The sequence below is a fragment of the Myxocyprinus asiaticus genome, chromosome 13 (assembly GCF_019703515.2).
Source record: "Myxocyprinus asiaticus isolate MX2 ecotype Aquarium Trade chromosome 13, UBuf_Myxa_2, whole genome shotgun sequence".
NCBI lineage: Eukaryota > Metazoa > Chordata > Actinopteri > Cypriniformes > Catostomidae > Myxocyprinus > Myxocyprinus asiaticus.
The window spans coordinates 49,788,713-49,804,582 of record NC_059356.1 but is presented as its reverse complement, the minus strand read 5'-3'; the positions used below and the strand labels follow the sequence as shown (position 1 = coordinate 49,804,582).

At 39.8% G+C, this 15,870-nt stretch overlaps 2 protein-coding genes across 4 annotated transcripts in view; both read left to right on the top strand.

Annotated features, from left to right (window-relative positions):
• Positions 1-15,870, top strand: part of LOC127449853 (gastrula zinc finger protein XlCGF57.1-like) — a 57,677-nt gene that overhangs the window by 20,357 nt on the left and 21,450 nt on the right. The gene's annotated exons all lie outside the window — the stretch shown is intronic.
• LOC127449860 (gastrula zinc finger protein XlCGF57.1-like) lies at positions 11,491-15,743 on the top strand. Its single transcript, XM_051713461.1, has 2 exons — positions 11,491-11,630; positions 11,885-15,743. Exon 2 carries the CDS (start codon positions 12,498-12,500, stop codon positions 13,950-13,952), a length of 1,455 nt encoding a protein of 484 aa, XP_051569421.1. The 5' UTR covers positions 11,491-11,630; positions 11,885-12,497; the 3' UTR covers positions 13,953-15,743.

Below are 15,870 nucleotides of genomic sequence, written 5' to 3'. Positions count from 1 at the left end.
TACACAAGTTTCACAATTTGAGTTGAATTACTGAAATAAATGAACTTTTCCACGACATTCTAATTTATTGAGATGCACCTGTATGTATATATATATATATATATATATATATATATATATATGAGATCAAGCTTTTGACACTTTGGACAATTAAGGGACTTGTTCACAACTATTACACAAGGTGAAAACATTCATTGATGCTCAAGAAGAAAACAAACTAGCTCAGCGAGTAAAGACACTGACTACCACCCCTGGTGTCGCGAGTTCGAATCCAGGGCATGCTGAGTGACTCCAACCAGGTCTCCTAAGCAACCAAATTGGCCTGGTTGCTAGGGAGGGTAGAGTCACATGGGGTAACCTCCTTGTTGTCACTATAATTTAGTTATAGGTGGGGCGGGTGGTGAGTTGTGCACGGATGCTGCGGAGAATGGCGTGAAGCCTCCACACACGCTATGTCTCCACGGTAACACGCTCAACAAGCCACGTGATAAGATAATGTGTGGATTGACTGTCTCAAGACAACAAACTACTAAATGCATACTATACTTTATGTAATTATCTGTAATGTAGATTGTGAAGAGCTGTATTAAATAAAAAAATATTTTATCTCTTATATTTGTGTGAATTCTGAAAGGGGTTTGAACATCTATGAGACAAAAGGGAATGCAAACTTATCTTTACTGTATACTGTTTATTAAACCTTTGATTAATGGGTTATCAACTGTCTTCCTTCTGCTTTCTATCTTGTTTCTGAACAGCAATCTAAATCGAGCAATTCTGTGATTTGGCAAGTAAAAACAGCCATTTGGCTCCTTCAATTTTTTTTTAGTCTGGAGCCCTGCTGTAGATAGAGCTTTAATTGTTGGTGACTTCAACATTCACATAGATAATGAAAATGACACATTGGGATTAGCATTTATCAATATTCTCAACTCTCTTAAAGTCAGACAAAATGTGACAGGACCAACTCATCGCCATAATCATATGCTAGATTTAATTCTGTCATATAGAATTGATGTTGATACTATAGAAATTCTACCACAGATCATTACCTCGTCTCTTGTTTGCTGCGATCAGCTAATGCCACTCAATCTACAAAATAGAGCTTTGTGGTCACAACCTTAAGCAATATGTTTGGAGAGGGGTCAACAAGGCCTATAGTGAAAAGAATACCATCCCCACTGTGAAGCATGGTGGTGGCTCACTGATGTTTTGGGGGTGTGTGAGCTCTAAAGGCACGGGGAATCTTGTGAAAATTGATGGCAAGATGAATGCAGCATGTTATCAGAAAATACTGGCAGACAATATGCATTCTTCTGCATGAAAGCTGCGCATGGGATGCTCTTGGACTTTCCAGCACGACAGTGACCCTAAGCACAAGGCCAAGTTGACCCTCTAGTGGTTACAGCAGAAAAGGATGAAGTTCTGGAGTGGCCATCACAGTCTCCTGACCTTAATATCATCAAGCCACTCTGGGGAGATCTCAAACTGTTCCTGTGCCTGACGGTTCTGGTGCTCAGAGCTCTGAAGCATCGGCCAGAAGGCAACAGTTCAAAAAGTAGTTGGCTGGGTGAGTGGGGTACAGAGTGATTTTTTTCCAGCCTTTTTCCTCACTCTGGAAGTGTATAGTTCTTGAAGGGAGGGCAGGGGGCAACCAATAATCCTCTCAGCAGTCCGAACTGTCCTTTGTAGTCTTCTGATATCCGATTTCGTAGCTGAACCAAACCAAACAGATATTGAAGTGCAGAGGACAGACTCAATGACTGCTGAGTAGAACTGTATCAGCAGCGCCTGTGGCAGGTTGAATTTTCTCAACTGGCGAAAGAAGTACAACCTCTGCTGGGCCTTTTTTGCATTGGAGTCAATGTGGGTCTCCCACTTCAGGTCCTGTGAGATGGTAGCGCCCAGGAACCTGAATGACTCCACTGCTGCCACAGTGTTGTTTAGAATGATGAGGGGGGGCAGTGTTGGGGTGTTCCTCCTAAAGTCCACAATCATCTCCACCATTTTGAGTGTGTTCAGCTCAAGGTTGTTTTGACTGCACCAGACAGCCAGCTGTTTAACCTCCCTTCTGTATGCAGACACATCGTCATCTCGGATGAGGCAGATGACAGTGGTGTCGTCTGCAAACTTCAGGAGCTTGACAGAGGGGTCCTTGGCGATGCAGTCGTTGGTGTAGAGGGAGAAGAGTAGTGGGGAGAGCACATCCCTGGGGGGCACCAGTGCTGATTGTACAGGTGCTGGAAGTGAATTTCCCCTGTCTCACAAGCTGCTGCCTGTCCCTCAGAAAGCTGGTAATCCACTGACAGATAGACGTAGGAACAGAGAGCTGGTGTAATTTAGTCCGGAGAATAGCTGGGATGATGGTGTTGAAAGCCGAACTGAAGTCCACAAAAAGGATCCTTGCATATGTCCCTGGTCTGTCCAGATGTTGCAGGATATGATGCAATCCCATGTTGACTGCATCATCCACAGACCTGTTTGCTCTATAAGCAAATTGAAGGGGATCTAGAAAGGGTCCAGTGATGTCCTTCAGGTGGGCCAACACCAGTCTTTCAAATGATTTCATGACCACAGATGTCAGGGCAACAGGTCTGTAGTCATTAAAGTCCTTTGATTTTGATTGGAGATGGAGCGCAAGTGGAAGAATACAAAATTAGAGGTATTTCCCAGTGCATGGAAGGATAGTGTCTGTAGCTACAGACAGGCACTAAAAGATGCCAGGTCAGCATATTATAGTAAACTCATAGAAAATAACCACAACAATCCTAGGTGTTTATTCAGTACTGTGGCAAAATTGGTTTGGAATAAAGCACAATAGTAATGACTTCATGAAATAGGTCATGAAGAGTTAACAAAACATAAAAAATTGAAAAGCCACACCATGTATGTTAGACCCAATACCAACTAAGCTCTTAAAAGAGGTATTCACAGTAATCTCAGAACCTCTTAATATTAATATCTCCTCACTATCCTTAGAACATGTCCCAAGAAACTTTAAAATGGCAGTAATCAAACCGCTTATTAAAAAGCCACCGCTTGATCCTGGAGAACTGGCTAACTACAGACCGATTTCAAATCTCCCATTTATGTTGAAAATACTAGAAAATGTAGTGTCATCCCAACTATGTTAATTTCTATAGAGAAATGGTATATATGGACAATTTCAGTCAGGATTTAGGCCCCATCACTGTACAGAGACTGCACTTATCAGAGTTACAAATGACTTGCTGTTATCATCTGATTGTGGCTGCAAGAGAACTTCTAGCGCTTTTATTTCTTAGTGCTGCATTCGACACTATAGATCATGACATTCTCTTGAAGAGGCTGGAGAATTATGTTGGCATTAGTGGACTTGCATTAGCATGGTTTAGGTCCTATTTATTAGACCACTACCACTTTTTATGTGTAAACATGGAATTGTCAAATCAAGCATAAGTAAAGTATGTAGTGCCACAGTGATCAGTTGTAGGGCCTCTGCTTTTCTCCTTATATATGCTTCCCCTGGGAGATATTATCAGGAATCGAGAATACGTTTCCACTGTTATGCCGGTGATACCCAACTTTATATTTCTTCTAATCCTGATGAAATTTCACAATGCTCCAAATTTGCAGAGTGTTTCAATGAAGTCAAAGATTTCATCACAGAAATTTCCTTCTACTCAATTCTGACGGTAATTATTGGACTAAAACCCTCTAAAAACAAGCCGCTAAAATATAATTTGACTCTCGATGGATGTACTGTTACATCATCTTCTACAGCAAAGAACTTAGGTGTTATATTTGATACTAATATGTCCTTTGAAAATCAAATTACCAATGTTTGTAGAACAGCATTCTTCCACAGAAATATTGCTAAGTTATGTCACATGCGCTCTGTTGCTGATGCTGAAAAATGAATTAATGCGTTCATAACCTCAAGACTAGATTATTTTAATATATTACTAGGAGGATGTCCAGCAAGATCAATAAATAAACTTCAATTGGTTCAAAATGCACCAGCCAGAGTGCCGACTAGAACCAAGAAATATGATAATATTAGCCCCATTTTATTGTCGTTACATTGGCTACATCTGTTAAACTTCGTATTAATTTTTAAATTCTGTTAACTCCATCAAAGCTTTGAATGGTCTAGCTCCACAGTACTTAAGTGACCTTCTGTCACGCTATATTCCATCATGTTCATTAGGATCACAAAATTCTGGCCTGTTAATAGATCCTAGAATATCAAAATCCACAAAAGGAGGTAGATCCTTTTCCTATTTGGCTTCTAAACTATGGAATAGTCTCCCTAACACTGTTCAGGATGCAGACCCATCACTCAGTTTAAGTCTAGACTAGGGCTGGGCGATATGGCAGTGTAATCGGATATTGACAATGTCTTATAAAGATCCAGATGCCGATTGCGAACAGATGATGATTGACAGTATCGGGAAATGGCAAAACCATGGATCTGTGAAGTCATGAAATATATTAAACGGTGGCCAGGGTGTGAAACTAGCACCTGCCAATTGCGACAAGGCTGAAACCAGTTCGCAAGCTCCTCATCCAAATGTATTTCATGCGCAGGTAATTTTGCTTATCTACCTGCAAAAGGTGGGTACACATGACAAGAAATGCTGTTAGTCACAAATACATGCGCTTGAAGAAACACACTTTATTATATTTTTAAGAACGGACAAAAAAATAGCTATCAATGCTTGTGTCTGATTCACTGTTTGTTCAGAGGAGTGCAGCACGAGCCTGTCTCATGGAACAAGCTCATGTCGGCATGCAGCACAAGGCTGATGGTAAATGTTTGGATTTGGGGAGGTGGTTATATAAGATTTTTTGATCACTTTGTTGTTTTATTGCTTTTTCATTTAGTTTTAAGTGTAATTTGAATTGAGAAATGTCTTTTGTTTGTTTTTCGTGTTTCAATAAATGAATTACATTTTTAAAGCAAAATCAATAAAGCAAAAAACATCACCTTATTCGCTGTTTGTTGACGTGCCTGTCATGTGGAACAAGCGCATGTTAAGAGTTTTCACTCTTTCTCTGTTTCATTCATCTGAAAACTGTTTACAAGAATTATGTCATCTGTGAGAATGCTGCAAATTATCTCCGATCGAAGTTTAGTTCACTTTATTTCCTCGCGATTGGCATGCATTGGAACGCAACTCTGCAGGTTCAGTAATATATACCTTAGTATTAAAGAAACAAAGACGAAAGTGATTAAATCATAAAGTAATGCAAGACACATTCACCTTGAACCTAAAATTGAGTTTTATTTTATTTTCTTTAGGCAGCATTAACTGTATTACCAAAACGCAATACAAACACAAATTCGATAAGAACACACATTTGTCAGCATTATTTTGGGAACACAAGGGAAGTTATTAGGCTTACTGTGACAAGGAGGAGGGCATAGCTGGGCCGTAATGATGGACGCCTGGCGCTGAATCAACCCAGTCAGCTGGGAGAGGGATTAAGAGGAGCCGGGGATGCCAGTTCGAGAGAGAGAGACACGTGCACGTGGCCGCTGTGTGTGTGTGTCGTTGTGTTTCAGTTCTGCATTTTATGTTGTAATTAAAGTCTTTTTGGTTGATAACCCAGTTCCTGCTTCCTCCTTTCCCGATGAACAAGAGGCTTGTCTGACACATTTTTGATTATTATTGTCTTTACATTTATAATTGTCTTAATTCTTAATCTGTAGGCTATTAGTAATTTTCCATCTGTTAATGGATGCTTGCATGATGGCAAATGAAGCCATAGGAGACGTTAAATGTTTGGATTTGGGGAGATGGTTGAATACAATTTTTTGATCACTTCATTATTTTATTTATTTTTTCATTTAGTTTTAAGTGCAATTTGAATTTAGAAATGTCTTTTTTTTTTATGATTTTCATGTTTCAATAAATGAATTACATTTTTAAAGCAAAATCAATAAAACAAAAAAATTCACTGAGGCTCGGCAGGGGGGTTGACGATGTAATCAGATATCGTGATATTTTTTAAGGCAATTATTTCAAAAATATTTTTTACATATCGCCCAGCCTTAGTATAGACTAAAGACTCGTAGCCAGGCATACACCTAATTTATCCATCATCTCACAATTAGGCTGCTTTAGTTAGGTCTGCCGGTACCAGAAATATGTCTCAGAAAAATTTATAATAATCTATAACTCTGCAATAAAGTGAATGGCATCTATGCTAATATCATGCTGTTTGTTTCCCTGTCCCAACCCCGGGATTCATATCCCAAGGTTACCAGAGCCGGCCAGATCCAGCTCTGTTCCTGCTTGGTGTCGGACTCCACTGCTACGTGTCGCTGAGTGATGATGACTAATAGCAGCCGGTGCCAGCCAGACATCACTTCAGTCTTTTGACTTCAGAGGATGAACTGATGCCAACTCCAACTGTAAGACATCGGATACTTCATATGCCACTGCCTGAACCTTGGACTTGGATGGACCCCACCGAACCTGACCGAAATGACCTGCCGGTTGAATTGCAATGCACCTCATTGATCTCTGCCTGCATCACCTTGGTCTATTGATGGACTACACTCTTGAAATGGAATACACAGACTATCATTTAATTGCCAACAAAAGCCTTCATCAGCCAACTAACAAAGGACAATGCATCTACAGGGCTCCAGATTTTGACTAAAATGGTCGCAATTGCGACCAAAAATAAATGATTGCGACAATAATTGAAAATCTAGTTGCCACTGGCGACAGTCGTGTAAGGGGGAGGTCACCCACTGGTCCAAGGACGGTATCCAATGGCGTGGCTGAAGGTCTCCTGCGTGTTCTGTCTTATCGTGCGTGACATTAAATAATACTTTGATTATTTGATTTGAGTTCCATGTTTTATTAATCTTATCATTAATTATTTTCTTTATTTATCTGACTCCAATTATGAAAAACCTCATTGATGTATCTATGCTCTGAATTTTAGTAATTCTCTCTTCTAGACTGCATTTGTTATTTCAATGTTATTTGGGTCCTGTGCCGGACGGACACAGGTCCTTTAACTACAAATTCATCAGTTTCAGATATTAGTACATTTTAGACTAAGTCCTTATAGGTTCCCGGCTTTATCCGTTTAGTCTTATTTGGCCACGTTCATATCTTCTGGCTACAGAGAGACTTTGATAAATATAAACTACATGCAGCAGTACAGCATGGGACATCTGCTTACAGATTCCTTCAAACATTTATCAATAATGAGAAATACCTGGTAGAGAAAAACTACATGCAAACGGCAAAGCATGGGAGATCTGGCTTACAGATTCCAAGAGCTCCTCTGCCATCCTTCCTTAAGTACCAAACGAATCTATTGTTGTTTCAGATGTGTATGTTTGATGTTATTTAGGATTTGGTTTACAATTCAGGGAGTTGTAAGTCGACCTTTGATTGAGTAGGTTGTTTGATGTTTACAAAGAATACACCTAATCTGCATACAGCATCTGGTCTCTGTGTGAGACTTGGGAGGGGCATGCCCCGGATAGAATACTGTATTTTACTAAGTTCTTAAATCTTACTTGCGATTTGACTTTGCTGAAAGGGAATGAGACCGTTTTACCAGTTGCACTGAGACCTCTTGAATGATACCAAACATGTATGATCAGAAAACCTTTTACATTACAGAACAGGATAAGTCATAACTTAGTTTTTAGTGTCCTTAAAGTGACCTGAGGTGAGAGAGAGAGAGCAGATGTGAGTGTGATTTGCGTTTTATGGTCCCCAATCAATGGGGTGTGTTTTCTCAGGTGGAGATGCTCCTCTGTGTGAGAGTTTTATGACGTTGGTTCTCGCAGAGTTCTTTGACTTTCCCGGAAGTGATGCAAACAATTTTGTGACAGTCTTACAGTCGGGATGTGTGCTTTCATATGCGGTTTCGTCATATATCATCTTGTGAGTTATTGAATACATCTTTAGAGCGCCAGTGTGTCTCCTGCCACATTTCACCCGTTCTGTTGATGATATGAGCTTGCTGGCTGCACGCAACAACAAACACCGCATGAGCCATGATGTCCAAATCGTGAACAAATGACTCTTTTGAACCGGATCTTTATAATGAATCAGCCGACAAGAGCTCGTTTGAACTCGGGAGCTCAGGTTATGTTACACCTGATTAATGAGCTATTAGCTGTCTTTTTTTTTTTGGCTTTCTATCTTGTTTTTGAACAACGATCTAAATCGAGCAATTCTGTGATATAGCAAATAACAGCCATTTGGCTCCTAAATGTTTCAGTTTAGGAGCCAATAGCTCCTTAGTCTTTTTTTTCAGTCTGGAGCCCTGATCTATGTGCACTTTACAGTTAATACAGGATGGACTTCAAAGACATTAGTAATTAATTGTACAGTTCATTCAAAATCTTTGTTTAAACACTGACCCTTCACACTTAATTTACAAATTTTAAACAATGACTTGAACTGCACACATATAACTAATACTGGCATTATATTCATGCTGTAAGCCAGAGGGGAACTGGCCCCACATTGAGTCTGGTTTCTCCCAAGGTTATTTTTAGTGGAGTACTAACCAACATTTTATGAAGTTTTGTGTTCCTTGCCACAGTCGCCTTCGGCTTGCGCACTGGGGTTCTAAATACAGTTATTATTTAATTATTTATTTTTATACACATTTTACAATCATATTAAATCAAACTACACAATGATCACTCTAAGACTTCATAGATATTACAGTTTAATTTTCTGTTAAAGCATGATTTTCTGTAAAGCTGCTTTGGAACAATGTGTGTTGTGAAAAGCACTATACAAATAAAAATGACTTGACTTGGTATATGTCTCATCACTGTCATGACTGCTATGTTGCTTGGAACTGCACCCAAGACTTTCACCCACTGTTGCACTTTTGTATATGGCTGAGTGACAATAAAGTGATTTGATCTGAAGGAACTCTAAAACATGATGGCACACTACCAGCTACAGCTGTTGTAAGTTGAGTTTGACTGAAACTGTGGAAACTAATACTGAAATCAGAGACGCATCTCTCTCCCAAACTTCAGGATCAGGAACTTTTTATCCTGATCCTGAAGTATTGATTCTTGCTGATGAAATACTCGCTTCAGAGATATATATTAGATGAGCGCTCAATGGTAAGAAAGCGCTGGATTTTCATGAGATTAGCGAATTACATCTGTTTAAATGAGATATTTGCATATGTATATAATAGAAGTTTTATTGATATTTGTCTTTTATTGTTAGAAAAGAAAGTTAAAGGTGACAAGGAACTGCTGAGAAGAGGCTGTTAGAATACGTGCTTTAGAGGTAAATAAATGAGCGCTCCACAGGATGCTGGATCTGCTCAAGTTTTGTGAGGATTGTTTATTACATCTGTTTAAACGAAATATGCGTATATTTGCAGATGGTATATAATATTAGTTTTATTAATATTTGTCTTTTAATCATTAGACAAGATAATTAAAAGTTACAGGGAACTGTTGATGAGAGAGAAGATGAATGAAACAGGAGAGCACTTTAACAATGAACTCAAACGTGTCTGCCGCGGCTCATATGCGGACCGTTTAAATGACTCTGTTGCACACTGGTCTATTATTGTAGTAACACAATGGCACATAAGCAGGCGATTCTCTGCACTCTCAAGGAACAAATCTGCCAAATGGCAAAATTTTACAACCGATGTCGATAATTAAAAAAAGTCAGAATATCGGACGGTTTATCGGCCACTGCGATATATAGGTCGACCACTAATTATCATTATTGTATTAATATACACATGCCGTGCCCTGTGGCTCCACCTATGCTCCTGGACATATTGGTGAAAGTTTTGGCCTCAGCACCTTTTATACTTAACAATGAGTGATGTACATGTTGGTTTGGGAATAAGGTGTTACTCCATCATAATATAACATATGACAAAGGTGTAAAATTGACATATTTGTTTTATTTTTTCTGATAATTTCATAGAGGTATGCAATGCAATTTATGTACATTAAATATAATCTTAATATAGCCAATATTAACATTTCATTTAAAATGACAGTTCATTGCATAGCCAACCGTTTCTCCTGGACTAGAACCAGCTAACACATATTCATGCTCAGCCATTAATTCCTATATCATTTTGTAGTCATAGTCAAGGACTAAAAGGATTTTAGTGAAACTGATACTTTTTATTTATTATTTTGCAGAGTGAGCAAAAAAGAACTACCCATAGAGTTATGAAAATTATTAATCTTAAATGGGAAGCTTATCGGCAACATTTTATCAGCTGCTTCAGTTTCATAGAAAAAGTACAACAAAAAGACTTAACAACACTCACCAATGATACATCTAAGAAGGACAAGACCAGACAGTGATCAAGGAAAACATGAGTGACAACACATGAAATTAATGACAAACTAGAAACATCTAGGCAAGGGAAAGACAGGAAATAGGAACATGGGCAGTAGTGAGCACAAGACTATCAAAATAAGAGTCCATATTCAAAATGAGTAAATACACCAAAAGCAAAAGCACACAAAGACACAAAACAGACTCCAGAGTCAGGGCACTTGCGGACTCAGAGGTCAAGGGACTAGGGGATTCAGAAGGTGAGGTACTAGATGACTCAGAAGTCAAGGCACGTGTGGACTCAGACGAGGTAGCTGGGGATTCGGTGGAGGCAGCTGGGGACTCAGTCGAGGCACTTGGGAACTCAGGCGAGGCAACTGGGGACTCGGGCATGGCAGCCATGATGGAGGACTCAGCGGGCCGAGGCATTGGGGACTCAAAAGGCTCGGAGGTCAAGTACTGTCTCTTGAGAGAGAGTGTTTGGTGCCGCCCTTGGTGAACAAGCACTGTAAGTCAGGGGAGTGCGATTGTCCGTGGGTATGGATTGCGAAACCGTGGGTACAGTTTATGAATCTGTGGGTACAGGTAGCAAATTTGAGCATACGGTTTAAAAAAACCATGGGCACGATTAGTTAAAATGAGGGAGCAGTTTACAAATGTGTGAGTATGATTTATAAACTGAGAGTACAGATTGCGAAATCATGGTCATGGATCAGCGGTTCTCGTTTTGTTTCCTCTTATGGGTAAGTAGAAATTAGATAAAACAGAAGAACAATTAAACTATTAAACTACTAAAATATGAAGGAAAAAAAACAATTAGAAGAGTAAAGACCATGACTTTGAAACTCTGCACAAATTCGTTTTTCTAAAGCACTGTTTTAAAGCCTAAAAGAGGTATGTTTCTTTCTTATCCTAACTTATTTTACTTTAAAGTCAGACCTCTCCTTTTTTATTTACTGTACAACATACTGTCAAAGAAACGGTCAGAACATCATACAGATCGGAAATGTGTAGAGTAGAATACAACAAATATTGTTTCACTCACATACCAAATATATATCAAGTAAAACTGAAGAGAACACAATGTATAATTACACAACAATCCACACCTTCAAATAAGCCCCTCCCTTTGCAATTAACTTATTAATGCTTGGAATATTCCCATTATCCTACAGGTGAAGAAAGAAGAATAAGGTGGCATATAAAGAGGGAACAACTCCAAGTGTAACAGCTGAAGTCTATTGACATACTATTGCAACAGTGAAGACATGAGTGATCTAAAACCATGCAGAATAAAAATTGAAGATACTGAGGAACAAATAGGTTGGTGTCCATTTTTGGTTCTTCGTAATGACGGTTGATGAACATTAAGGCAACAAATCTTCAGACCGTTTGCTAGATCTTGCAGCTGTAGTTTGAAAATTATAGAAGCAGTGAAATTACAGTTAAAAAAATAAAACCAAAATCTACCAGATTTTGTGATATTAACCCGAGAATGACAGAACTAACCTTCAACATGTTAAAGTGTCAATTACATTTTGTTTCACATTTCTGTCTCTGTTTACTGTTCATTTTAGACCTGATGGAGGTGAAAGAGGAAAGTCAAGAACTAAATGGCATAGATCAGAATCACCATCAGCATCCTAAATCTAATAATTCAATAACTGATGAAGAATCTAATATTTGCTTCAAGAGTGAAAGACTTTTCTCTCAAAAACGCACTCAAAGAACAAGAGCCAAATATTCTTTCATCTGCCCTCACTGTGGACAGAGTTTCACACAAGAAGGAAACCTTAAGAGGCACATAAGAATTCACACTGTGGAACAGCTTTTCACCCGACCTCAGTGTGGAAAGAGATTCACAAAAAAAGGAGAGCTACAGAGGCACCTGAGAAATCACACTAGAGTGAAGCCCTTTACATGCCTTCAAAGTGGAAATAGTTTCACAGTAAAGAAAACCCTTCAGGGTCATATGCAAATTCACACTGCAGAGAAGCCTTTCACATGCACTCAGTGTGGAAAGAGTTTTAAACAAAATGGAAGCCTTAAGGAACACATTAGAATTCACACTGGAGAGAAGGCCTTTCACTTGCCCTCAGTGTGGAAAGAGTTTCACAAAACAAGCAAATCTAAAGAGGCACCTGAGAATTCACACTGGAGAGAAGGCCTTTCACATGCCCTCAGTGTGGAATGAGTTTCACAGAAGCAGGAGATCTAAAGAGGCACCTGAGAATTCACACTGGAGTGAAGCCTTTCACATGCACTCAGTGTGGAAAGAGTTTCACACAAGCAGGACACCTTAAGAAACACATGAGAATTCACACTGTGGAACAGCTTTTCACCTACCCTCAGTGTGGAAAGAGATTCACAAAACAAGCAAATCTAAAGAGGCACCTGAGAATTCACACTGGAGAGAAGCCTTTCACATGCACTCAGTGTGGAAAGAGTTTCACTCAAGAAGGAAATTTTAAGAAACACATGAGAATTCACACTGTGGAACAGCTTTTCACACACCCTCAGTGTGGAAAGAGATTCACAAACAAAGGAGAGCTACAGAGGCACCTGAGAAATCACACTAGAGTGAAGCCCTTTACATGCACTCAGTGTGAAAAGAGTTTCACAAAAAAATCAGATCTAAATAGACACCTGAGAATTCACACTGGAGAGAAGCCTTTCACATGCACTCAGTGTGGAAAGAGTTTCTCACAAAAAGGAGATCTAAAGAGGCACGTGAGAATTCACACTGGAGAGAAGCCTTTCACATGCACTCAGTGTGGAAAGAGTTTCATACAAGAGGGAAACCTTAAGATTCACCGGACAATTCACACCATGGATCAGCTTTACACCTGCCTTCAGTGTGGAAAGAGATTCACAAAAAAAGGAGAGCTACAGAGGCACCTGAGAAATCACGCTAGAGTAAAGCCCTTTACATGCACTCAGTGTGGAAAGAGTTTCACAAAAAAATCAGATCTAAAGAGGCACCTGAGAATTCACACTGGAGAGAAGCCTTTCACATGCCCTCAGTGTGGAAAGAGTTTCTCACAAAAAGGAGATCTAAAGAGGCACGTGAGAATTCACACTGGAGAGAAGCCTTTCACATGCGCTCAGTGTGGAAAGAGTTTCACACAAGAGGGAAACCTTAAGATTCACCGGATAATTCACACCATGGATCAGCTTTTCAGCTGCCTTCAGTGTGGAAAGAGATTCACAAAAAAAGGAGAGCTACAGAGGCACCTGAGAAATCACACTAGAGTGAAGCCCTTTACATGCACTCAGTGTGGAAAGAGTTTCACAAAAAAATCAGATCTAAAGAGGCACCTGAGAATTCACACTGGAGAGAAGCCTTTCACATGCCCTCAGTGTGGAAAGAGTTTCTCACAAAAAGGAGATCTAAAGAGGCACGTGAGAATTCACACTGGAGAGAAGCCTTTCACATGCATTCAGTGTGGAAAGAGTTTCACACAAGAGGGAAACCTTAGGAGTCACCTGACAGTTCACACCATGGATCAGCTTTTCACCTGCCTTCAGTGTGGAAAGAGTTTTACTCAAAAAGGAAGCCTTAAGGAACACATGAGAATTCACACTGGAGAGAAGCCTTCACATGCCCTCAGTGTGGAAAGAGTTTCACAAAAAAGGCAGATCTAAAGAGGTACCTGAGAATTCACTCTGGAGAGAAGCCTTTCACATGCCCTCAGTGTGGAAAGAGTTTCACAAAAAAGGCAGATCTAAAGAGGTACCTGAGAATTCACTCTGGAGAGAAGCCTTTCACATGCACTCAGTGTGGAAAGAGTTTCACACAAGAAGGAAGTCTTAAGAAATAATTCACACTGTGGAACAGCTTTTTACCTGCCACAGTGAAGAAAACCCTTCAGGATCACACAAAAATCCACACTGAAGAGAAACTTTACAAGTGTTCACATTGTGAAAAGTGTTTCTTAATGTCAGGAAACCTGAGAACCAATGAGACTGTGCATACTGGAGAGAAGCCATACCACTGCACTTCATGTGGAAAGAGTTTCACTGAATCAAGTATAATCTACTGACTCATCTTAGAAAGTGTTGCCCAAAGTTGTCATACTGAGCAAAGATCATTTTCAGGGTAGACTCTTTCAAGTAAACTGTGTGAAATTTAGATAATCACAAAGATGAAATTTCATGATCAGAAACTTCATTATAACTGGCAATAGCAGCACAAATGGAGACTGCACCAGTTTGATCTTACAGCTCTGAGCCCAGCCTAGTGTAATCAAACCAGTTTGATCGTGCATGTGTTTTCAATTGCCAAAATCCCACACCCAACAAAAAGTGATAAAGGTGCTGGAGACTGTTACTGCATGCATTTCTTTGGAAATTTTATTTGAACGAGAAAGATATGAGTTTAGCTGGACACAAGACATTGTCCATAATTCATGGCAGTCTAGACTTTAAACCCATTCATTCTAAATTGTACTTGCCTTTATGAAAGTTTACCATTGTTCTTCTATTGTTTAAGAGTGGCATTTCTAATAATAAGGCCAAAACCACTGGTAAGACCATGGTTGCAGTCTTTCTAAAAAAATAAACTGCAGTATTTTTTAAATGAATAGCCTTGTGACGGGAAGGAGAGCATGGCTGTGCCAAGAGAATGCACGCCCAGCGCTGAGTTGCCCAATCAGCGGGAGAGAGATAAAAGGATGAACCGGATTAACAATCACAAGACTTTTATTAAAACACTGACAAAGACTTTAAACATAAACAATAACGCACACACACGTCAGATTTTCCCTCGCATTATTCTCTTATCGCGATTCAACTGCGTGCATTTTCCCCCGTGCATCTGCTTTCTATTTGTATCGCGATTAAACTGCATGCATTTCACAGCGTGCACCCATTTTCTCCTCTGTGTTACACGGATTATTGCATTGATCTCAAAGCACCGCTTATAAAGAACAACTATAATAAGAAACAATTGCATGAGGGATCATTGCTTCCTGCACATGCCACATGTTTACTATAGCTTCTTCCGTCAGCAGTGAGGCATTCACATGTGATAAATGTAAGGAATTAGTCAGGCCGACAGAGAAGGTTAATGAGTTAGAGACCCGCATCTGAACGCTAGTGGAGGTCAGTGTGAAAGAGAAGCCGGTAGATACTGTTTCGGATGCGGGTAATACAATGAGCAACACACACACTTTGGTTCTGGCTGTAGAGCCCCCGCAGCAGGGCGATTGGGTGAGTCACGGCGACATATTCGCTCAGCAAAGCGACACCACTCTCCCATTCCTGTTAGGGTTTCCAATCGATTCTCCCCACTCAGTGATGCACCCACTGAGAATCATGTTGAAAGAGCCTTGATAATTGGTGATTCTGTTGTAAGGAACATGGAAATAGAGACTCCAGCCACCATCGTTAAATGCATTTCATGTGCCAGAGCATCTGACATCAGATCAAATTTACAAGTGCTGGCTAATGCTAAACGTAGATTTTCTAAAACTGTTATTCATGTCGGCACTAATGATGTCCGGCTTCGCAAGTCGGAGATCACTAGAGATAATATTAAAGAGGTGTGTGAACTTGCAAAAAC

Coding starts and splice junctions, on each gene's coding strand:
- LOC127449860 (XM_051713461.1), top strand. CDS start 12,498: ATGAGTTTCACAGAAGCAGGAGATCTAAAGAGGCACCTGAGAATTCAC.